The 25,000-nt window shown below is 47.6% G+C and overlaps 1 protein-coding gene across 1 annotated transcript in view; it reads left to right on the top strand.

Moving 5' to 3' along the window:
• Window positions 1–25,000, top strand: part of otog (otogelin) — a 121,587-nt gene that overhangs the window by 57,697 nt on the left and 38,890 nt on the right. The window contains exons 18-27 of the mRNA XM_042316955.1: window positions 5,817–5,924; window positions 6,758–6,896; window positions 10,151–10,285; window positions 11,630–11,776; window positions 13,451–13,570; window positions 13,699–13,815; window positions 17,291–17,447; window positions 17,735–17,761; window positions 18,031–18,198; window positions 22,426–22,704. Coding sequence (XP_042172889.1) covers window positions 5,817–5,924; window positions 6,758–6,896; window positions 10,151–10,285; window positions 11,630–11,776; window positions 13,451–13,570; window positions 13,699–13,815; window positions 17,291–17,447; window positions 17,735–17,761; window positions 18,031–18,198; window positions 22,426–22,704 — 1,397 coding nt within the window. The remainder of the gene's footprint in view (window positions 1–5,816; window positions 5,925–6,757; window positions 6,897–10,150; window positions 10,286–11,629; window positions 11,777–13,450; window positions 13,571–13,698; window positions 13,816–17,290; window positions 17,448–17,734; window positions 17,762–18,030; window positions 18,199–22,425; window positions 22,705–25,000) is intronic.

Here is a 25,000-nt window from a genome sequence, read left to right as displayed (position 1 = left end):
CTCTTCCTGTGTTCTCTCTTCCTCAGCCTAGCTCTTCCTGTGTTCTCTCGTCCTCAGCCTAGCTCTTCCTGTGTTCTCTCGTCCTTCAGCCTAGCTCTTCCTGTGTTCTCTCTTCCTCAGCCTAGCTCTTCCTGTGTTCTCTCTTCCTCAGCCTAGCTCTTCCTGTGTTCTCTCTTCCTCAGCCTAGCTCTTCCTGTGTTCTCTCTTCCTCAGCCTCCTTCCTGTGTTCTCTCTTCCTCAGCCTAGCTCTTCCTGTGTTCTCTCTTCCTCAGCCTAGCTCTTCCTGTGTTCTCTCTCCTCAGCCTAGCTCTTCCTGTGTTCTCTCTTCCTCAGCCTAGCTCTTCCTGTGTTCTCTCTTCCTCAGCCTAGCTCTTCCTGTGTTCTCTCGTCCTCAGCCTAGCTCTTCCTGTGTTCTCTCGTCCTCAGCCTAGCTCTTCCTGTGTTCTCTCGTCCTCAGCCTAGCTCTTCCTGTGTTCTCTCTTCCTCAGCCTAGCTCTTCCTGTGTTCTCTCGTCCTCAGCCTAGCTCTTCCTGTGTTCTCTCGTCCTCAGCCTAGCTCTTCCTGTGTTCTCTCGTCCTCAGCCTAGCTCTTCCTGTGTTCTCTCGTCCTCAGCCTAGCTCTTCCTGTGCTCTCTCTTCCTCAGCCTAGCTCTTCCTGTGTTCTCTCTTCCTCAGCCTAGCTCTTCCTGAGCTCTCTCTTCCTCAGTCTAAAGTTTAGACAAATAGACACGTCTCAAGAGAAAGAAAATATAGACAGCCCAGCTAGCACACAACGTTCTGAGAACCATATATTTCTTAGAGCTTGGTGAGAGCGTGGCTGTCCTATGGTTATTTTGCTTACAAGCTTCCACAACGTTCTGGGAATGGTGCAGGATAGTTGCTTGGCTTTGGAACATTCTCAGCACATTTAATGAACTTGAAAAAAATATATATTTTCCTGGTATTTTATTACTTTAACAGAATATTTCCTTAAAGTGGTTACATTTAGTAAAATGTTTGGCAATGTTCTAGGAATGTTCTCCAACCTGTTTGACATTGGGAATGTTCCAAATAGTTCTGAGAATATCAAGAAAAAACCTTTCTTCTGTGGGAATTTCAGTACTTCAGCGTAACGTTTCCTACAGGTTTCTTCAGGGTTCTATTTAAAATCACGTTCTCAAATTGTTCTGAGCACATTAAGAAAACGTTCCATGAAAACCACAAGAAGACTTTAGTAACTTTCAGAGAACGTTCTAAAAATGTTTTTTTTAAAAAGACATTCCGTTCTCAGAACGTGAAGAAACATTAACGCAAACTAAGCTACTGTAGCAGTGTTATTACAAGTCTTATTCAAACATTCAATGAAAGTTTTCAGGAAGTTAATAAAAAACCTCCAAATAACTATCATTTCCATTCTCAGAACGTTAATAAAACCTCCCAGAAAAACATTCTCAGAACGTCCCTGCAACCTAAATATAAACGTTCTCAGAACCTTCCTGCAACCTAAAAATAAACATTCTCAGAACGTCCCTGCAACCTAAAAAGAAATGTTCTCAGAACCTCCCTGCAACCTAAAAATAAACGTTCTCAGAACCTCCCTGCAACCTAAAAATAAACGTTCTCAGAACCTCCCTGCAACCTAAAAATAAACGTTCTCAGAACCTCCCTGCAATCTAAAAATAAACGTTCTCAGAACCTCCCTGCAACCTAAAAATAAACGTTCTCAGAACCTCCCTGCAATCTAAAAATAAACGTTCTCAGAACCTCCCTGCAATCTAAAAATAAACGTTCTCAGAACCTCCCTGCAATCTAAAAATAAACGTTCTCAGAACCTCCCTGCAATCTAAAAATAAACGTTCTCAGAACCTCCCTGCAACCTAAAAATTGAATTTGACCTGTCAGGAAACATATGTGTGTCTTTCATTGTGATAACGTAACCCATATAGTTGTGTACCATCCGCACTAAATACCCTTCTCTGTAGTCAACCTGGGAAAAAGTGCCACATCTCAATAATGAACCCTGTAGAATTCAACTTCTGGCACTGCTTTGCACCAGCCCTCCCATCCAGAAAATGCCAACACTGCCCAAGATTTCCTCACCTTCGTATTGGGCATTCCTGGCAGAAATAAGAGCCTGTTAAAAAAAAAGATTGAAAGACTAACGCTGTCATGCCTGTCGGTTCAGGCCTTTTTAAGACAAGGTGGTCTGGGTGAGCTTGATCCAGCTTAAAACAATGTTCAGCTACATACAGAATATTAATGACTTGGTGCAAAAAATGACAATGTAGTGTTAAAATGTACACGTTTGTGAAATTGATATAAATCCTACTAATCCGTTGTTAAATTAACAGTTTAAGTGTCAAATAAATTAACTTTAAGTTAAAATGAGTTAGAATGTGTTGTCGTGACATCACTTTAAGCATTACAGTACATGATTATGACTTGCAGAATGACTATTCACCTCTGTCCTCATTATACAGGTATGCACAGTTATACACAAATAGATAAGGTTTAATTAAACGAGCAATAGGAGAAAGATGAATTCATTGACTGAGATGTAATTCCTAGCTACTGCACGCCAGCACAGTCAGACTGCAGTAGAAAAGGAGTTATTATGGAAGCTTTGATCGGGGTAATCGATCCAGCGGCTTGGCGGGTCGGTAAAGAAAGCTGTTAACACCACTTTATCTGCAGTGTAACTTTACACAGATGAACCTCTAGGTTTGTGGCCAGACCATTTAATGTGTCGCTTCATTGTCTACTGTCCCCAGCCTCTCCTCTCCTCTCCTCTCCCTCTCTCTCCTCTCTCTCTTTCTCTCTCTCTCTCTCTCCCCCCCTCCAAGGGATATAACTCTGACCCGTCGACGTGATATTACAAGATGTTTATCAGCCCCGTCGCTCTAACAGTGTGGAGACCCAATGGAACGGCCCGGACAAAGGCTGTTTCTCTCTATCTCTGAGAATCCTAATCGTCTGGTTTTCTCATGTAACGAGTGTTTCTCCTTTTCATCCAGAGCTTACCCCCCCTCCCCCTTACCTTTTTCTAATTTCCTGACTGTAGCGGTAGTTACTGGATCCAGACTGACTCTTGCGTTCCCTCTGTCGTTCAGTCCTCTTGGGCACAGAGTTGGGCAAAAGATCTGGGTTGAGAGATCAAATCAAATCAGACCTACCGTGAAATACTTACTTACAATCCTTTAATCAACAGTGCAACAATGAAAAAGTAATGAAATAACAGTAACGAGGCTGAATACAGGTGGTACCGGTACCGAGGCAATGTGGTACCGGTACCGAGTCAATGTGGAGGCTATGTACAGGGGCTACCGGTACCGAGTCAATGTGGTACCGGTACTGAGTCAATGTGGTACCGGTACCGGTACCGAGTCAATGTGGAGGCTATATACAGGGGCTACCGGTACCGAGTCAATGTGGTACCGGTACTGAGTCAATGTGGTACCGGTACCGGTACCGAGTCAATGTGGAGGCTATATACAGGGGCTACTGGTACCGAGTCAATGTGGTACCGGTACCGAGTCAATGTGGTACCGGTACCGAGTCAATGTGGTACCGGTACCGAGTCAATGTGGAGGCTATATACAGGGGCTACCGGTACCGAATCAATGTGGTACCGGTACCGAGTCAATGTGGAGGCTATATACAGGGGCTACCGGTACCGAGTCAATGTGGTACCGGTACCGAGTCAATGTGGTACCGGTACCGAGTCAATGTGGAGGCTATATACAGGGGCTACCGGTACCGAGTCAATGTGGAGGCTATGTACAGGGGCTACCGGTACCGAGTCAATGTGGAGGCTATATACAGGGGCTACCGATACCTAGTCAATGGAGGGTGGTGGAGGAAACCAACGGAGGGCGGTGGAGGAAACCAATGGAGGGGGGGGGGAAACCAATGGAGGGCGGTGGGGGAAACCAATGGAGGGCCGTGGGGAAACCAATGGAGGGCGGTGGGGGAAACCAATGGAGGGCGGTGGAGGAAAACCAATGGAGGGCCAATGGAGGGCCGGTGGGGAAACCAATGGAGGGCGGTGGGGGAAACCAATGGAGGGCGGTGGAAACCAATGGAGGGCGGTGGGGGGAAACCAATGGAGGGCGGTGGGGGAAACCAATGGAGGGCGGTGGGGAAACCAATGGAGGGCGGGGGGAAACCAATGGAGGGGTGGGGAAACCATGGAGGGCGGTGGGGGAAACCAATGGAGGGCGGTGGGGAAACCAATGGAGGGCGGTGGAGGGCCAATGGAGGAGGGTGGGGGAAACCAATGGAGGGCGGGGAAACCAATGGAGGGCGGTGGGGGAAACCAATGGAGGGCGGTGGGGAAACCAATGGGGGGAAAGGGCCAAAACCAATGGAGGGCGTGGGGGGAAACCAATGGAGGGCGGTGGGGGAAACCAATGGAGGGCGGTGGGGCGGTGGGGGAAACCAATGGAGGGCGGTGGGGGAAACCAATGGAGGGCGGTGGGGAAACCAATGGAGGGCGGTGGAGGGAAACCAATGGAGGGCGGTGGGGAAACCAATGGAGGGCGGGGGGGAAACCAATGGACGGCGGTGGGGGAAACCAATGGAGGGCGGTGGGGAGGGCGGTGGGGAACCAATGGAGGGCCGTGGGGAAACCAATGGGGCGGTGGAAACCAATGGAGGGCGGTGGGGGAAACCAATGGAGGGCGGTGGGGAAACCAATGGAGGGCCAATGGGGGGAAACCAATGGAGGGCCGTGGGGAAACCAATGGAGGGCGGTGGGGGAAACCAATGGAGGGGGTAGGGGCGGGGGGGAAACCAATGGAGGGCCGTGGGGAAACCAATGGAGGGCAAACCAATGGAGGGCGGTGGGGAAACCAATGGAGGGCGGTGGGGAAACCAATGGAGGGCGGTGGGGAAACCAATGGGGTGGGGGAACCAATGGAGGGCGGTGGAGGGCGGTGGGGGAAACCAATGGAGGGCGGTGGGGAAACCAATGGAGGGGGTGGGGAAACCAATGGAGGGCGGGGGGAAACCAATGGAGGGCGGTGGGGGGAGGGCGGTGGGGGGGGAAACCAATGGAGGGCGGGGGAAACCAATGGGGGGGGAAACCAATGGAGGGCGGTGGGGAAACCAATGGAGGGCGGTGGGGGAAACCAATGGAGGGTGGGGGGAAACCAATGGAGGGCGGTGGGGGAAACCAATGGGGCGGTGGGGGAACCAATGGGGCGGTGGGGAAACCAATGGAGGGCGGTGGGGAAACCAATGGAGGGCGGTGGGGAAAACCAATGGAGGGCGGTGGGGGAAACCAATGGAGGGCGGTGGGGGAGGGCGGTGGGGAAACCAATGGAGGGCGGTGGGGAAACCAATGGAGGGCGGTGGAAAACCAATGGAGGGCGGTGGGGGAAACCAATGGAGGGCGGTGGGGGAAACCAATGGAGGGCGGTGGGGGAAACCAATGGAGGGCGGTGGGGGGGAAACCAATGGAGGGCGGTGGGGGAAACCAATGGAGGGCGGTGGGGAGGGCGGTGGGGGAAACCAATGGAGGGCGGTGGGGAAACCAATGGAGGGCGGTGGAGGAAACCAATGGAGGGCGGTGGGGAAACCAATGGAGGGCGGTGGGGGAAACCAATGGAGGGCGGTGGGGGAAACCAATGGAGGGCGGTGGGGGAGTCCATGTAAATCATCCGGGTGGCGATGAACTTAGTAGAGTACCTGCACAGAGACACAGTATCTCCATGTGTGAAAAAGGTACAAAGCAAATTCAAACAAATGTAAGTTTTGTTCTACAAGTAGAGAAATAGATGAATTCTGAACTAAAGTGAATAAACCGGACAGCTGTGTTTGTTTGTGTGTGTTTCCCAGATTGCTGAAACATGGTGATGAGTGTTTTGAGCCTGACGCCTGCCCCTGCCTCTGGAAGGGGAAAGAGTACTATCCAGGAGATAGAGTCACCTCCCCCTGTCATCAATGGTACGTTTAGAAACAACTCATACACCGACTTTTCCAGAGATTAAACTCTTCTCGACCCAAACAGGACATCTATCAAACGCAACACGTTTTTAGGAGAGAGTGGAACCTAATTATCTACAGTCATAAATTAGTGAATGGTTTTCAGATCATTCCCTGTACAGAAGTATGACACCGAGAGGTTTTGTTTTTTCTAAACACCCCTCTATATTCAACCCCTTATAAGATCGATCATATGTACAGCTTTCATTTGCCATGACATTTCAAGTATCTGAGTCACTGACAAATTTGTTGACTCAGCACCTGGCAAAACCTGCCAATGTGTGGGCGAATTAAGACAAACTTTCGAGCAGCTAACAATTTTCCAGGATCATTCCTGAGCTTTAGGTGATGAGTCGTGTATAGATTGTACCTACGGTGAGACTGTTCACCTGATATCCATAACCCTCTATTATCTATCATAGAAAATCACCTCCCAGCTCTGGTTTACAGAGAGTCCTTGTATGAGGGCCGTTCATTCAACAGTCTCTCTCTCCCTGCCGAGTGAAACAGGGATCCCAGTCTGTCTCCTTTCTTCTCTGCCATCCATTTCTTCTTCTAGCAGTTAGCAAGGGAAGAGGAGAGATAGGGATCTGTATAATAGCACTATGAACGCTGGTGATTCAACATTTGGCAGTTGACAAGATCCCAACTTTTCGGACAGATGATAATCGCTGGGGGCCTCCCGAACAAAAGGTGTCCATTAGTTATGACAGAATGTGCTTACATTAAGTGGTAGCAGTTTGCTGGCAGGTTGGTACTGAATCGTGATGGTTGACGCTGTGTGTCTCTTTCAGTGTCTGCCAGCATGGAACATTCCAGTGTGTGTTCCGTCCGTGTCCGTCCATGTGCACGGCCTATGGGGACCGCCACTACAGGACCTTTGATGGTCTACTGTTTGACTACGTTGGAGTGTGTAAAGTCTACCTAGTAACGGTATGATGTTTGACTACGTTAGAGTGTGTAGTCTACCTAGTAAAGGTATGATATTTGACTACGTTAGAGTGTGTAGTCTACCTAGTAAAGGTATGATATTTGACTACGTTAGAGTGTGTAGTCTACCTAGTAAAGGTCTGATATTTGACTATGTTAGAGTGTGTAGTCTACCTAGTAAAGGTATGATATTTGACTACGTTAGAGTGTGTAGTCTACCTAGTAAAGGTCTGATATTTGACTATGTTAGAGTGTGTAGTCTACCTAGTAAAGGTATGATATTTGACTATGTTAGAGTGTGTAGTCTACCTAGTAAAGGTATGATATTTGACTACGTTAGAGTGTGTAGTCTACCTAGTAAAGGTATGATATTTGACTACGTTAGAGTGTGTAGTCTACCTAGTAAAGGTATGATATTTGACTATGTTAGAGTGTGTAGTCTACCTAGTAAAGGTATGATATTTGACTACGTTAGAGTGTGTAGTCTACCTAGTAAAGGTATGATATTTGACTATGTTAGAGTGTGTAGTCTACCTAGTAAAGGTATGATATTTGACTATGTTAGAGTGTGTAAAGTCTACCTAGTAAAGGTATGATATTTGACTACGTTAGAGTGTGTAGTCTACCTAGTAAAGGTATGATGTTTGACTACGTTAGAGTGTGTAAAGTCTACCTAGTAAAGGTATGATATTTGACTACGTTGGAGTGTGTAAAGTCTACCTAGTAAAGGTGTGATATTTGACTATGTTAGAGTGTGTAGTCTACCTAGTAAAGGTCTGATATTTGACTATGTTAGAGTGTGTAGTCTACCTAGTAAAGTTATGATGTTTGACTACGTTAGAGTGTGTAAAGTCTACCTAGTAAAGTTATGATGTTTGACTATGTTAGAGTGTGTAAAGTCTACCTAGTAAAGTTATGATGTTTGACTACGTTAGAGTGTGTAGTCTACCTAGTAAAGGTATGATGTTTGACTACGTTGGAGTTTGTCATCTACCTAGTAAAGTTATGATGTTTGACTACATTGGAGTTTGTCATCTACCTAGTAAAGGTGTGATATTTGACTATGTTAGAGTGTGTAAAGTCTACCTAGTAAAGTTATGATGTTTGACTACGTTAGAGTATGTAAAGTCTACCTAGTAAAGGTATGATGTTTGACTACGTTAGAGTGTGTAAAGTCTACCTAGTAAAGGTATGATGTTTGACTACGTTAGATGTATGTAAAGTCTACCTAGTAAAGGTATGATGTTTGACTACGTTAGAGTTTGTGTAAAGTCTACCTAGTAAAGGTATGATGTTTGATGATGTTTGACTACGTTATGGTTTGAGTTTGTCATCTACCTAGTAAAGGTGTGATATTTGACTATGTTAGAGTGTGTAGTCTACCTAGTAAAGGTATGATATTTGACTATGTTAGTGTGTAGTCTACCTAGTAAAGGTATGATATTTGACTATGTTAGAGTGTGTAAAGTCTACCTAGTAAATGATATATGATATTTGACTACGTTAGAGTATGTAGTCTACCTAGTAAAGGTATGATATTTGACTATGTTAGAGTGTGTAAAGTCTACCTAGTAAAGTTATGATGTTTGACTACGTTGGAGTTTGTCATCTACCTAGTAAAGGTATGATATTTGACTATGTTAGAGTGTGTAAAGTCTACCTAGTAAAGGTATGATATTTGACTATGTTAGAGTGTGTAAAGTCTACCTAGTAAAGGTATGATATTTGACTATGTTAGAGTGTGTAAAGTCTACCTAGTAAAGGTATGATATTTGACTACGTTAGAGTATGTAGTCTACCTAGTAAAGGTATGATATTTGACTACGTTGGAGTTTGTCATCTACCTAGTAAAGGTGTGATATTTGACTATGTTAGAGTGTGTAAAGTCTACCTAGTAAAGGTATGATATTTGACTATGTTAGAGTGTGTAAAGTCTACCTAGTAAAGGTATGATATTTGACTATGTTAGAGTGTGTAAAGTCTACCTAGTAAAGGTATGATATTTGACTATGTTAGAGTGTGTAAAGTCTACCTAGTAAAGGTATGATATTTGACTATGTTAGAGTGTGTAAAGTCTACCTAGTAAAGTTATGATGTTTGACTACGTTGGAGTTTGTCATCTACCTAGTAAAGGTATGATATTTGACTATGTTAGAGTGTGTAAAGTCTACCTAGTAAAGGTATGATATTTGACTACGTTAGAGTGTGTAGTCTACCTAGTAAAGGTATGATGTTTGACTACGTTAGAGTGTGTAAAGTCTACCTAGTAAAGGTATGATATTTGACTACGTTAGAGTGTGTAGTCTACCTAGTAAAGGTATGATGTTTGACTACGTTAGAGTGTGTAGTCTACCTAGTAAAGGTATGATATTTGACTACGTTAGAGTGTGTAGTCTACCTAGTAAAGGTATGATATTTGACTACGTTAGAGTGTGTAGTCTACCTAGTAAAGGTATGATGTTTGACTACGTTAGAGTGTGTAGTCTACCTAGTAAAGGTATGATGTTTGACTACGTTAGAGTGTGTAAAGTCTACCTAGTAAAGGTATGATATTTGACTACGTTAGAGTGTGTAGTCTACCTAGTAAAGGTATGATGTTTGACTACGTTAGAGTGTGTAGTCTACCTACCTAGTAAAGGTATGATATTTGACTATGTTAGAGTGTGTAAAGTCTACCTAGTAAAGGTATGATGTTTGACTATGTTAGAGTATGTAAAGTCTACCTAGTAAAGGTATGATGTTTGACTACGTTAGAGTGTGTAAAGTCTACCTAGTAAAGTTATGATGTTTGACTACGTTGGAGTGTGTGTAAAGTCTACCTAGTAACGTATGATGTTTGACTACGTTAGAGTGTGTAAAGTCTACCTAGTAAAGGTATGATATTTGACTACGTTAGAGTGTGTAGTCTACCTAGTAAAGGTATGATGTTTGACTACGTTAGAGTGTGTAGTCTACCTAGTAAAGGTATGATGTTTGACTACGTTAGAGTATGTAGTCTACCTAGTAAAGGTACCAGAGTCACATTTCCAGTACTCAAGTTCGTGTATTTTCCTCGTTATTTGATAATAAAATGGGATGACTAAATGTAATGCAAGACATCTGTGAAAGTTAGATATCTGTGTATAGATGAAAGGTTTGATGAATAGACTGGCTTAGGGTTTAAATACTCAATATACACATTTCGTAGTTTTCAGTAGCATAGTTCTGTCCTGGGTTAGCTTGCTATTTTCATGTTGTTTTTCCCATCCCACCTTCAGAGCAGTGCTGATCTGATGATGAGTGTGACGGCTGAGAACGTGGACTGTTACGACAGCGGCGTCATCTGCAGGAAATCTCTACTCATCAACATTGGTAGATCTTTCATTGCGTTCGACGACGACAGTGGCAAACCAGTAAGTGCCTGCTCCTGCTCCTGCTCCTGCTCCTGCTCCTGCTCCTTCTCCTTCTCCTTCTCCTGCTCCTTCTCCTTCTCCTTCTCCTGCTCCTGCTCCTTCTCCTGCTCCTGCTCCTTCTCCTGCTCCTGCTCCTGCTCCTGCTCCTGCTCCTGTTCCTTCTCCTGCTCCTGCTCCTGCTCCTGCTCCTGCTCCTGCTCCTGCTCCTGCTCCTGCTCCTTCCTCCTGCTCCTGCTCCTCTCCTGCTCCTGCTTCTTCTCCTGCTCCTTCTCCTGCTCCTGCTCCTGCTCCTGCTCCTTCTCCCTGCCTGCTCCTTCTCCTGCTCCTTCTCCTGCTCCTTCTCCTGCTCCTTCTCCTGCTCCTTCTCCTGCTCCAGCTCCTTCTCCTTCTCCTTCTCCTGCTCCTTCTCCTGCTCCTGCTCCTGCTCCTGCTCCCTGCTCCTGCTCCTGCTTCTTCTCCTCCTGCTCCTGCTTCTTCTCCTTCTCCTGCTCCTGCTCCTGCTCTCCTTCTCCTGCCTGCTCCTTCTCCTGCTCCTGCTCCTGCTCCTGCTTCTTCTCCTGCTCCTTCTCCTGCTCCTTCTCCTGCTCCTTCTCCTGTTCCTTCTCCTTCTCCTGCTCCTTCTCCTGCTCCTGCTCCTGCTCCTGCTCCTGCTCCTGCTCCTGCTCCTGCTCCTGCTCCTGCTCCTGCTCCTGAACCTTACCAGGTAGCTTGCCGCTGGTGTTCCTACCAAGTCTGGCCACCGCTGGGATGCCTCCCAGTTTCCACTAGCGGCTCGTTACTTGTTTGCTTACTTGCTTTCGATAGGGTTACTGTAACCTACAGTGTTATAAGAAATGTTTGATGAAAACATTACAGAGAGAAACTACCCTTAACCCCTTAACCCCTGACCCCTCAGACCCAATGAATATCACATTACTATTCTCACACCTTACCAATTATGGCACAAATTTCACCTATTTAAGACTACCTTATTCATGATCCCTGCCCTCTTCCCTGTCCTCCAGCTTGTCCTTTTCCCTGCCCTCCATCTTCACCTCTTCCCTGTCCTCTTCCCTGTCCTCCTCCCTGTCCTCGTCCTTGACCTCCGCCTTGTCCTCTTTCCTGTCATCTGCCCTGTCCTCTTCTCCCTCCTCTAACTTGTCCTCCTCCCTGTCCTCTTCCCTGTCCTCTTCCCTGTCGTCTGTCTTGTCCTCTGTCCTTAATGAACAATAAACCATAAAGAAATTAGGTAAAAAAATCACAGGGGGGCATTCCCCCCGACCCCCATGGCTCATCTCAACCTGTTCATCAGTATTGATCTAATTCCTGTCCATTGTCCTGGTTCCTGTCCTCCACCCTGTGTAGAACCCGTCCAGTGTGATCGACTGGAGGCAGGAGGTGTTCATATGGAGCGCTGGGCTCTTCACCGTGGTCCACGTTCCAGAGGAGGACCTGACCGTGCTCTGGGATCGCAAGACCACGGTCCACATCCAGGCTGGACCACGCTGGCAGGTCAGGAACCATGGGTTGTTGGTGTTCCACATTCCCTACCCTAGAATAACATGGGCCCTGTCATTACAAAGCAGCTGCTGTCTCCTATAGCAGTCTTTCTCAACCCAGTCCTATGGATCCTCCAATCCGTCACACTTTATTCAACAAATCAACTAATCACCAAGACCTTGATTAGCACCATCAGGTCACCAAGCCCTTGATTAGCATCATCAGGTCACCAAGCCCTTGATTAGCATCATCAGGTCACCAAGCCCTTGATTAGCACCATCAGGTCACCAAGCCCTTGATTAGCACCATCAGGTCACCAACCCCTTGATTAGCACCATCAGGTCACCAACCCCTTGATTAGCACCATCAGGTCACCAAGCCCTTGATTAGCACCATCAAGTCACCAACCCCTTGATTAGCACCATCAGGTCACCAACCCCTTGATTAGCACCCAGGTCACCAACCTCTTGATTAGCACCATCAGGTCACCAACCTCTATATTAGCACCATCAGGTCACCAACCTCTATATTAGCACCATCAGGTCACCGAGCCCTTGATTAGCACCACCAGGTCACCAACCCCTTGATTAGCACCATCAGGTCACCAAGCCCTTGATTAGCACCATCAGGTCACCGAGCCCTTGATTAGCACCATCAGGTCACCAACCCCTTGATTAGCACCACCAGGTCACCAACCCCTTGATTAGCACCATCAGGTCACCAACCCCTTGATTAGCACCATCAGGTCACCGAGCCCTTGATTAGCACCATCAGGTCACCGAGCCCTTGATTAGCACCATCAGGTCACCGAGACCTTGATTAGCACCATCAGGTCACCGAGACCTTGATTAGCACCATCAAGTCACCAACCCCTTGATTAGCACCATCAGGTCACCAACCTCTTGATTAGCACCATCAGGTCACCAACCTCTATATTAGCACCATCAGGTCACCGAGACCTTGATTAGCACCATCAGGTCACCGAGACCTTGATTAGCACCATCAGGTCACTAACCCCTTGATTAGCACCATCAGGTCACCAACCCCTTGATTAGCACCATCAGGTCACCAACCCCTTGATTGGCACCATCAGGTCACCAACCTCTTGATTAGCACCATCAGGTCACCAAGCCCTTGATTAGCACCATCAGGTCACCAACCTCTTGATTAGCACCATCAGGTCACCAATCTCTTGATTAGCACCATCAGGTCACCAAGCCCTTGATTAGCACCATCAGGTCACCAAGACCTTGATTAGCACCATCAGGTCACCAAGCCCTTGATTAGCACCATCAGGTCACCAACCCCTTGATTAGCACCATCAGGTCACCAACCTCTTGATTAGTACCATCAGGTCACCAACCCCTTGATTAGCACCATCAGGTCACTAACCCCTTGATTAGCACCATCAGGTCACCAACCCCTTGATTAGCACCACCAGGTCACCAACATCTTGATTAGCACCATCAGGTCACCAACCCCTTGATTAACACCATCAGGTCACCAACCCCTTGATTAGCACCATCAGGTCACCAACATCTTGATTAGCACCATCAGGTCACCAACATCTTGATTAGCACCATCAGGTCCCCAACATCTTGATTAGCACCATCAGGTCCCCAAGCCCTTCCTTATTACTATACAGAGCTGTGATTGGTGTCATATTAATGTGAATACTGTGTTCAGGGCAAGCTGAGCGGTCTGTGTGGGAACTTTGACCTGAGGACGGTCAATGAGATGAGGACACCAGAGAACATAGACTCTGCCACGCCTCAGGAGTTTGGCAACAGCTGGACGGCAGCTGAGGCAAGTTTCAAAACCCCCACGGTCTATTCTCAGTGGATAGTGTGTGTGTATTAGTCTGTGTGTGTGTGTTCATACATGACACAGGTGTCTATTGTCAGTCTTCTAACATTAGATATGTGTGTGTCCAGTGTGTTAACAGCCCAGACATCAGACACCCCTGCAGTCTGAACCCCCTGAGGGAGCCGTTCTCCAAGAGGCAGTGTGGAGTCCTGCTCAGCGAGGTCTTCCTGGTCTGCCACCCGGTGGTGAGTATGGAGTATGACAGCCAGCAGCTCAACCAATGGAGGGAAGGCTGTGTTGCGAGTGTGTGAGAGTGGGTATGCATACGCATGTGGATATCTGTTTCTGGATGTGTGTGTGTGTTTACGTCTGTGTGTGTGTGTGTGTGTGTGTGTGTGTGTGTGTGTGTGTGTGTGTGTGTGTGTGTGTGTGTGTGTGTGTGTGCAGAAGAGCATGTGTGTGTCTATACTGTGACATGTAGTTTCTCCCACTGCTGTTTCAGCTGTCTGTGTTGATGAGTACTGGGGGAGTGGTGTGTGAGGGGGAGCGGGTTGGTTCTGGTTATTTGAGTCACCTCCCAGAGGCCGTTTGACTCACTGTAAAGCACAGACATTAATCAGGATCTTACTGTCTTACTGTAGGCTGTCTCACAGATCTCTGTGTGGGTTGATGTTACTGTGGCTGTTAGTATTACTGGGACTTCTCTCAAGCCTGACATCCACATTACATTACATAACCCCTATCTTCTACATAACCCCCTACCCTCTGTCAGCCGGTCTGCTGTCCTATCTCTTCTCCACATTACATAACCCCTATCTTCTACATAACCCCTATCCTCTACATAACCCCTATCCTCTACATAACCCCTATCCTCTACATAACCCCTATCCTCTACATAACCCCTATCCTCTACATAACCCCTATCCTCTACATAACCCCTATCCTCTACATAACCCCTATCCTCTACATAACCCCCTATCCTCTACATAACCCCTATCCTCTACATAACCCCCTATCCTCTACATAACCCCTATCCTCTGTCAGCTGGTCTGCTGTCCTATCTCTTCTCCACATTACATAACCCCTATCCTCTACATAACCCCTATCCTCTACATAACCCCTATCTTCTACATAACCCCTATCCTCTACATAACCCCCTATCCTCTACATAACCCCTATCCTCTACATAACCCCTATCCTCTGTCAGCTGGTCTGCTGTCCTATCTCTTCTCCACATTACATAACCCCTATCCTCTACATAACCCCTATCCTCTGCATAACCCCCTGTCCTCTACATAACCCCTATCCTCTACATAACCCCTATCCTCTACATAACCCCTATCCTCTACATAACCCCTATCCTCTACATAACCCCTATCCTCTACATAACCCCTATCCTCTACATAACCCCCTATCCTCTACATAACCCCTATCCTCTGTCAGCTGGTCTGCTGTCCTATCTCTTCTCCACATTACATAACCCCTATCCTCTACATAACCCCTATCCTCTACATAACCCCCTATCCTCTACATAACCCCTATCCTCTACATAACCCCTATCCTCTACATAACCCACAACCCTCTGTCAGCTGGTCTGCTGTCCTATCTCTTCTCCACATTACATAACCCCTATCCTCTACATAACCCCTATCCTCTACATAACCCCTATCCTCTACATAACCCCCTATCCTCTACATAACCCCCTATCCTCTACATAACCCCCTATCCTCTATCAGCTGGTCTGCTGTCCTATCTCTTCTCCACATTACATAACCCCTATCCTATACATAACCCCTATCCTCTACATAACCTCCTACCCTCTGTCAGCTGGTCTGCTGTCCTATCCCTTCTCCACATTACATAACCCCCTATCCTCTACATAACCCCTATCCTCTGCATAACCCCTATTCTCTGCATAACCCCTATCCTCTGCATAACCCCTATCCTCTACATAACCCCTATCCTCTACATAACCCCTATCTTCTACATAACCCCTATCCTCTACATAACCCCTATCCTCTACATAACCCACAACCCTCTGTCAGCTGGTCTGCTGTCCTATCTCTTCCATAACCCCTATCCTCTACATAACCTCCTACCCTCTGTCAGCTGGTCTGCTGTCCTATCCCTTCTCCACATTACATAACCCCCTATCCTCTACATAACCCCTATCCTCTGCATAACCCCCTATCCTCTACATAACCCCTATCCTCTACATAACCCCCTATCCTCTACATAACCCCTATCCTCTACATAACCCCCTATCCTCTACATAACCTCCTACCCTCTGTCAGCTGGTCTGCGGTCCTATCTCTTCTCCACATTTACCTTCTTCTATATCAGGCTGTGTGTTATATCAGGCTGTGTGTTATATCAGGCTGTGTGTTATATCAGGCTGTGTGTTATATCAGGCTGTGTGTTGTATCAGGCTGTGTGTTGTATCAGGCTGTGTGTTGTATCATCAGGCTGTGTGTTGTATCAGGCTGTGTGTTATATCAGGCTGTGTGTTGTATCAGGCTGTGTGTTATATCAGGCTGTGTGTTGTATCAGGCTGTGTGCTATCAGTATCAGGCTGTGTGTTGTATCAGGCTGTGTGCTGTATCAGGCTGTGTGTTGTATCAGGCTGTGTGTTGTATCAGGCTGTGTGTTGTATCAGGCTGTGTGTTATCAGGCTGTGTGTTGTATCAGGCTGTGTGTTGTATATCAGGCTGTGTGTTGTATCAGGCTGTGTGTTGTATCAGGCTGTGTGTTGTATCAGGCTGTGTGTTAGGCTGTGTGTTGTATCAGGCTGTGTGTTATATCAGGCTGTGTTATATCAGGCTGTGTGTTGTATCAGGCTGTGTGTTGTATCAGGCTGTGTGTTGTATCAGGCTGTGTGTTGTATCAGGCTGTGTGTTATATCAGGCTGTGTGTTGTATCAGGCTGTGTGTTGTATCAGGCTGTGTGTTATATCAGGCTGTGTGTTGTATCAGGCTGTGTGTTATATCAGGCTGTGTGTTATATCAGGCTGTGTGTTGTATCAGGCTGTGTGTTATATCAGGCTGTGTGTTGTATCAGGCTGTGTGTTGTATCAGGCTGTGTGCTGTATCAGGCTGTGTGTTGTATCAGGCTGTGTGTGTATCAGGCTGTGTGTTATATCAGGCTGTGTGTTGTATCAGGCTGTGTGTTGTATCAGGCTGTGTGTTGTATCAGGCTGTGTGTTGTATCAGGCTGTGTGTTGTATCAGGCTGTGTGTTGTATCAGGCTGTGTGTTGTATCAGGCTGTGTGTTATATCAGGCTGTGTGTTATATCAGGCTGTGTGTTATATCAGGCTGTGTGTTGTATGCTGTGTGTGCTGTATCAGGCTGTGTGTTGTATCAGGCTGTGTGTGTATCAGGCTGTGTGTTGTATCAGGCTGTGTGTTGTATCAGGCTGTGTGTTGTATCAGGCTGTGTGTTATATCAGGCTGTGTGTTGTATCAGGCTGTGTGTTGTATCAGGCTGTGTGTTGTATCAGGCTGTGTGTTATATCAGGCTGTGTGTTATATCAGGCTGTGTGTTGTATCAGGCTGTGTGTTGTATCAGGCTGTGTGTTGTATCAGGCTGTGTGTTGTATCAGGCTGTGTGTTGTATCAGGCTGTGTGTTGTATCAGGCTGTGTGTTGTATCAGGCTGTTACTACCATATCCCTATGCTAGTGGACAACAGTCTTAAAGGTTCCTTCCTGTCTCCCCCTGTCCAGGTGGACGTGACATGGTTCTACATGAACTGTCTGGCTGATACGTGCGGCTGTAGTCGCGGTGGCGACTGTGAGTGTTTCTGTACCAGCGTGGCAGCCTACGCCCACCGATGCTGTCACCAGGGTGTCACCGTGGACTGGCGATCCCCGTCGATCTGCCGTAAGTCTGCAGCTATGAGCGGGCAATGAGTGGCCAACGGGCAGGCACCGGGCACACTACCCATTCAATGGGTGGTATGGGAGTGTGTGGGACCATCTGAAATGGCATTCTGTTTTCAGGCAAATGCCCCTGAACAAGGCAGTTAACCCACTGTTCCTAGGCCGTCATTGAAAATAAGAATTTGTTCTTAACTGACTTGCCTAGTTAAATAAAGGTAAAATAAATATGTAATTAACTACAGTTTATAATTTCATTCCACTCACGACTCTTTCTGTTTGTCTTTTCAGCCTACGATTGTGAATACTACAACAAAGGTACACACAGCGTCTTATCTCAAACTCTTCCTATTTGTCAAAATATATCTAATTTCTCCAAGAATCAAATCAATGACTGAACCTCGGAAGTTTATTGTGCATTGCCTTTAGAATTTGCTACAAACATTTCATCATGATCAATGTGTAAGGCACTTCATTTTTTAACCACATGGGGGCAGAGTGTCTGCACAGTTCTGGGGCCCCATTGTCGATGTCAGCCATACAACGAAGGATTCCTCATAACAGTGTTCCTCTCCTCTGTCTTGTAGTTCTGGGTAAAGGCCCCTACAGGCTGGTGACCTACAGGGAGAGGGACACGGTGCTGGCAGCCAACAGGTCCAGTGGGACAGTGTTCCCTAAGAAAGGAGACCCTGCTGCGGCTGGCTTCCTGTCCCTCTTCATGATGACCCCTGGGCTCAGCAGAGCGCGTCCGCATGGTGAGCAGCGCAGAGGAAACAGAGCACCGTCACTGCCCGTCCTCGTCACACCAGTCTAATGCAATGGTCATTTCCATGTCTGTCCTCGTCACACCAGTCTAATGCAATGGTCATTTCCATGTCCGGCCTCGTCACACCAGTCTAATGCAATGGTCATTTCCATGTCTGTCCTCGTCACACCAGTCTAATGCAATGGTCATTTCCATGTCCGTCCTTGTCACACCAGTCTAATGCAATGGTCATTTCCATGTCCGGCCTCGTCACACCAGTCTAATGCAATGGTCATTTCCATGTCCGTCCTCGTCACACCAGTCTAATGCAATGGTCATTTCCATGTCCATCCTCGTCACACCAGTCTAATGCAATGGTCATTTCCATGTCTGTCCTCGTCACACCAGTCTAATGCAATGGTCATTTCCATGTCCGTCCTCGTCACACCAGTCTAATGCAATGGTCATTTCCATGTCCGGCCTCGTCACACCAGTCTAATGCAATGGTCATTTCCATGTCCGTCCTCGTCACACCAGTCTAATGCAATGGTCATTTCCATGTCCGGCCTCGTCACCCCAGTCTAATGCAATGGCCATTTCCATGTCCGTCCTCGTCACACCAGTCTAATGCAATGGTCATTTCCATGTCCGTCCTCGTCACACCAGTCTAATGCAATGGTCATTTCCATGTCCGGCCTCGTCACACCAGTCTAATGCAATGGTCATTTCCATGTCCGGCCTCGTCACACCAGTCTAATGCAATGGTCATTTCCATGTCCGTCCTCGTCACACCAGTCTAATGCAATGGTCATTTCCATGTCCGTCCTCGTCACACCAGTCTAATGCAATGGTCATTTCCATGTCCGTCCTCGTCACACCAGTCTAATGCAATGGTCATTTCCATGTCCGTCCTCGTCACACCAGTCTAATGCAATGGTCATTTCCATGTCCGTCCTCGTCACACCAGTCTAATGCAATGGTCATTTCCATGTCCGTCCTCGTCACACCAGTCTAATGCAATGGTCATTTCCATGTCTGTCCTCGTCACACCAGTCTAATGCAATGGTCATTTTCATGTCCGTCCTCGTCACACCAGTCTAATGCAATGGCCATTTACATGTCCGTCCTCGTCACACCAGTCTAATGCAATGGTCATTTCCATGTCCGTCCTCGTCACACCAGTCTAATGCAATGGTCATTTCCATGTCCGTCCTCGTCACACTAGTCTAATGCAATGGCCATTTCCATGTCCGGCCTCGTCACACCAGTCTAATGCAATGGTCATTTCCATGTCCGGCCTCGTCACACCAGTCTAATGCAATGGTCATTTCCATGTCCGTCCTCGTCACACCAGTCTAATACAATGGCCATTTCCATGTCCGTCCTCGTCACACCAGTCTAATGCAATGGCCATTTCCATGTCCGGCCTCGTCACACCAGTCTAATGCAATGGCCATTTCCATGTCCGTCCTCGTCACACCAGTCTAATGCAATGGCCATTTCCATGTCCGGCCTCGTCACACCAGTCTAATGCAATGGCCATTTCCATGTCCGTCCTCGTCACACCAGTCTAATGCAATGGTCATTTTCATGTCCGGCCTCGTCACACCAGTCTAATGCAATGGTCATTTCCATGTCCGTCCTCGTCACACCAGTCTAATGCAATGGTCATTTCCATGTCCATCCTCGTCACACCAGTCTAATGCAATGGTCATTTCCATGTCTGTCCTCGTCACACCAGTCTAATGCAATGGTCATTTCCATGTCCGTCCTCGTCACACCAGTCTAATGCAATGGTCATTTCCATGTCCGGCCTCGTCACACCAGTCTAATGCAATGGTCATTTCCATGTCTGTCCTCGTCACACCAGTCTAATGCAATGGTCATTTCCATGTCCGGCCTCGTCACACCAGTCTAATGCAATGGTCATTTCCATGTCCGGCCTCGTCACACCAGTCTAATGCAATGGTCATTTCCATGTCCGTCCTCGTCACACCAGTCTAATGCAATGGTCATTTCCATGTCCGGCCTCGTCACACCAGTCTAATGCAATGGCCATTTCCATGTCCGTCCTCGTCACACCAGTCTAATGCAATGGTCATTTCCATGTCCGTCCTCGTCACACCAGTCTAATGCAATGGTCATTTCCATGTCCGGCCTCGTCACACCAGTCTAATGCAATGGTCATTTCCATGTCCGGCTCGTCACACCAGTCTAATGCAATGGTCATTTCCATGTCCGTCCTCGTCACACCAGTCTAATGCAATGGTCATTTCCATGTCCGTCCTCGTCACACCAGTCTAATGCAATGGTCATTTCCATGTCCGTCCTCGTCACACCAGTCTAATGCAATGGTCATTTCCATGTCCGTCCTCGTCACACCAGTCTAATGCAATGGTCATTTCCATGTCCGTCCTCGTCACACCAGTCTAATGCAATGGTCATTTCCATGTCCGTCCTCGTCACACCAGTCTAATGCAATGGTCATTTCCATGTCTGTCCTCGTCACACCAGTCTAATGCAATGGTCATTTTCATGTCCGTCCTCGTCACACCAGTCTAATGCAATGGTCATTTCCATGTCCGTCCTCGTCACACCAGTCTAATGCAATGGTCATTTCCATGTCCGTCCTCGTCACACCAGTCTAATGCAATGGCCATTTCCATGTCCGGCCTCGTCACACCAGTCTAATGCAATGGTCATTTCCATGTCCGGCCTCGTCACACCAGTCTAATGCAATGGTCATTTCCATGTCCGTCCTCGTCACACCAGTCTAATGCAATGGCCATTTCCATGTCCGTCCTCGTCACACCAGTCTAATGCAATGGCCATTTCCATGTCCGGCCTCGTCACACCAGTCTAATGCAATGGCCATTTCCATGTCCGTCCTCGTCACACCAGTCTAATGCAATGGCCATTTCCATGTCCGGCCTCGTCACACCAGTCTAATGCAATGGCCATTTCCATGTCCGTCCTCGTCACACCAGTCTAATGCAATGGTCATTTTCATGTCCGGCCTCGTCACACCAGTCTAATGCAATGGTCATTTCCATGTCCGTCCTCGTCACACCAGTCTAATGCAATGGCCATTTCCATGTCCGTCCTCGTCACACCAGTCTAATGCAATGGTCATTTCCATGTCCGTCCTCGTCACATCAGTCTAATGCAATGGTCATTTCCATGTCCGTCCTCGTCACACCAGTCTAATGCAATGGTCATTTCCATGTCCGTCCTCGTCACACCAGTCTAATGCAATGGTCATTTCCATGTCCGTCCTCATTTTACTACTTCCTCCTCCATAAATAACACTTTCTAACACTCTGCATTCCTAGGCTTCCTCCTACTCCAACGTCCATTCAGTAAAAAGTCTTCCAGTCCCTGTTCAGTCCCTGTCCATTCCCTATCCACTGTTCTAATGAAGTCTTCCAGTCCCTGTCCACTAGTCTAATGAAGTCTTCCAGTCCCTATCCAGTCTCTATCTACTGGTCTAATGAAGTCTTCCAGTCCCTGTTCAGTCCTTATCCAGTCCCTATCCAGTCCTTATCCACTGGTCTAATGAAGTCTTCCAGTCCCTGTCCTCTGGTCCAATGAAGTCTTCCAGTCCCTATCCAGTCCCTATCCAGTCCCTGTCCACTGGTCTAATGAAGTCTTAGACTGTTAGCCTAGACTGTTTTAGCTAGCCTAGACTGATTTAGCTAGGCTAGACTGTTTTAGCTAGACTGTTTTAGCTAGCCTAGACTGTTTTAGCTAGGCTAGACTGTTTTAGCTAGCCTAGCTAAAGACTGTTTTAGCTAGCCTAGACTGTTTTAGCTAGCCTAGACTGTTTTAGCTAGCCTAGACTGTTTTAGCTAGGCTAGACTGTTTTAGCTAGCCTAGACTGTTTTAGCTAGCCTAGACTGTTTTAGCTAGCCTAGACTGTTTTAGCTAGCCTAGACTGTTTTAGCTAGCCTAGACTGTTTTAGCTAGCCTAGCTAAAGACTGTTTTAGCTAGCCTAGACTGTTTTAGCTAGGCTAGACTGTTTTAGCTAGGCTAGACTGTTTTAGCTAGCCTAGACTGTTTTAGCTAGGCTAGACTGTTTTAGCTAGCCTAGTGTTCTACATTTATCTGAGCACTAAGGTGCTAGCCTGACCTGGGTCACATACGGTACCCAGGCGTAAAGTTTTTTTTAACCTTTATTTAACCAGAAAAGACCCTTGATGTTGAGATTCCTAAATGGGTGATACACTTTTCCTCTAGACACGTCCCTGGTGTCGTTCGAGGCGTCCGATCGGCCCAACTACTTCCTGGCTGTGGACAGCAGCGGCCATCTCACACTGACCAAGTGGGAGGAGAGTGAAGCATTCTGGGCCGCGGCTACCTTCACGCTGCACCGTGACACCTGGATCCAGGGTTATGATTCTCTGGAGGCTTTGGCCAGACCGGGATTCTTCCTCCACTACATGCTGTCCTGGATTCACCTCATGAAGTACAAACACACCGACGGATTCCGCAAAGCCACGCTCTTCAAACTGACAGGTACGTGGGATGGGCTGGAGGTCTGGGAAGGTTTACATGGGAAGGGAAAGGAAGAGCTATGTCAATGATTTTCTTGTCGAATGAGATTCCATTTATACCATCTATTTTGATATTATATATTTTTTTTTTAAATTAAAACTGCCACTTGTGACCATTTAATGGTCTTCTTATGGTCTTCTAGCTTTTGGTCGAACTCCTCGAGCTTTTGCCATGTTATGCTTGTCCCCTCCGATGCAACCCAATACTTACTGTATGTATCAGAGATGGTTGACAGCTGAGGTTCAGAGACAAAGACTTTGTAGTTTAGGCTACTAACCCCCTGGTCTAACCTCCTGCTGCAGCCCCTCCACCCTGCCAACCCCCACAACCCCCTAACCATGGCCCCACCAGCGGGCGTACTCAGTTTGTAAACACACCCATATAGCCCGTTAATGGGCTCTTTGTGAGGGCAGCCATGTTTTGCACTGTAATGGCAAGCCCTCTGCAGCTGTCGCCCGGCACACTCCCACCTCGCAACAGAACCACACATTTTGTCAGTGGCGAGTGGCGAGTGGCTGATGTGTGCCTTTAATCACAGACATGTTGAGATATGGAGGGATGGAAGGGCGGCGTGCTAGGTCAGCGTCAGACCAGGCCCCCCCCAGATCAGGGTCCCCAAAGGCACCACGGATGTTCCAAAACAAAAACCGACCAGCCCTTCCAGTATACCGCTTCCAGAGAAGGAGCTTTGCCCTGGCTAATGCCCAGTGGTCGGAGTCTTTGACTGGGGGAAGAGAGAACAGAGGGGGGGTGGTCAGACACTAGGCAGGGGTGGTTTTTATTTGATCCAAGAAACAACTTTTTTTTTCACCATTTGGAGAGTATTTCTGTTCATAATCTAGTAAAGTGATTTGTGAATCATAGTTCAGGTCCAAATGTATGTTAGAGTTAGTGAGGTCTAGAGAGTCCTGCTCTCTTTCTGTCTCCACAGTTTGCTGCTCCTGATGCAGGCTGGGTAATTACTGGGGCTACAAATATGTCAGCCATTTGTTTTAGGAGCATAGCAGAGTCCACACAGGCTGGCAGAAACAGATAGGGTTACTCTCTGACAGCAGTGGATGCCGGACATAGTTGACCAGGAGAGGTCCAGAGAAGTTAGGCAGAGTCCAGACGATAGTCGACCAGGAGAGGTCCAGAGAGGTTAGGCAGAGTCCAGACGATAGTCGACCAGGAGAGATCCAGAGAGGTTAGGCAGAGTCCAGACGATAGTCGACCAGGAGACCAGGAGAGGTCCAGAGAGGTTAGGCAGAGTCCAGACGATAGTCGACCAGGAGAGATCCAGAGAGGTTAGGCAGAGTCCAGACGATAGTCGACCAGGAGAGGTCCAGAGAGGTTAGGCATAGTCCAGACGATAGTCGACCAGGAGAGATCCAGAGAGGTTAGGCAGAGTCCAGACGATAGTCGACCAGGAGAGATCCAGAAAGGTTAGGCAGAGTCCAGACGATAGTCGACCAGGAGAGGTCCAGAGAGGTTAGGCAGAGTCCAGATGATAGTCGACCAGGAGAGGTCCAGAGAGGTTAGGCAGAGCCCAGACGATAGTCGACCAGGAGAGGTCCAGAGAGGTTAGGCAGAGCCCAGACGATAGTCGACCAGGAGAGGTCCAGAGAGGTTAGGCATGGTCCAGACGATAGTCGACCAGGAGAGGTCCAGAGAGGTTAGTCAGAGGTCCAGACGATAGTCGACCAGGAGAGGTCCAGAGAGGTTAGTCAGAGTCCAGACGATAGTCGACCAGGAGAGATCCAGAGAGGTTAAGCAGAGTCCAGACGATAGTCGACCAGGAGAGGTCCAGAGAGGTTAGGCAGAGTCCAGACGATAGTCGACCAGGGGAGATCCAGAGAGGTTAAGCAGAGTCCAGACGATAGTCGACCAGGAGAGATCCAGAGAGGTTAGGCAGTCCAGACGATAGTCGACCAGGAGAGGTCCAGAGAGGTTAGGCAGAGTCCAGACGATAGTTGACCAGGAGAGGTCCAGAGAGGTTAGGCAGAGTCCAGACGATAGTCGACCAGGAGAGGTCCAGAGAGGTTAGGCAGAGTCCAGACGATAGTCGACCAGGAGAGGTCCAGAGAGGTTAAGCAGAGTCCAGACGATAGTCGACCAGGAGAGGTCCAGAGAGGTTAAGCAGAGTCCAGACGATAGTCGACCAGGAGACCAGGAGAGGTCCAGAGAGGTTAGACAGAGTCCAGACGATAGTCGATCTAGAACTCAACTCATTTCATTTATTGACCTCTTTTTTAAATGTACCTCTTTACTAGGAGAC

Source organism: Oncorhynchus tshawytscha, unplaced genomic scaffold, assembly GCF_018296145.1.
Source record: "Oncorhynchus tshawytscha isolate Ot180627B unplaced genomic scaffold, Otsh_v2.0 Un_contig_5351_pilon_pilon, whole genome shotgun sequence".
In the NCBI taxonomy this organism is placed as follows: Eukaryota; Metazoa; Chordata; class Actinopteri; order Salmoniformes; family Salmonidae; genus Oncorhynchus; species Oncorhynchus tshawytscha.
The sequence above is the reverse complement of the archived record's forward strand: the minus strand, read 5'-3'. Positions and strand labels throughout refer to the sequence as shown.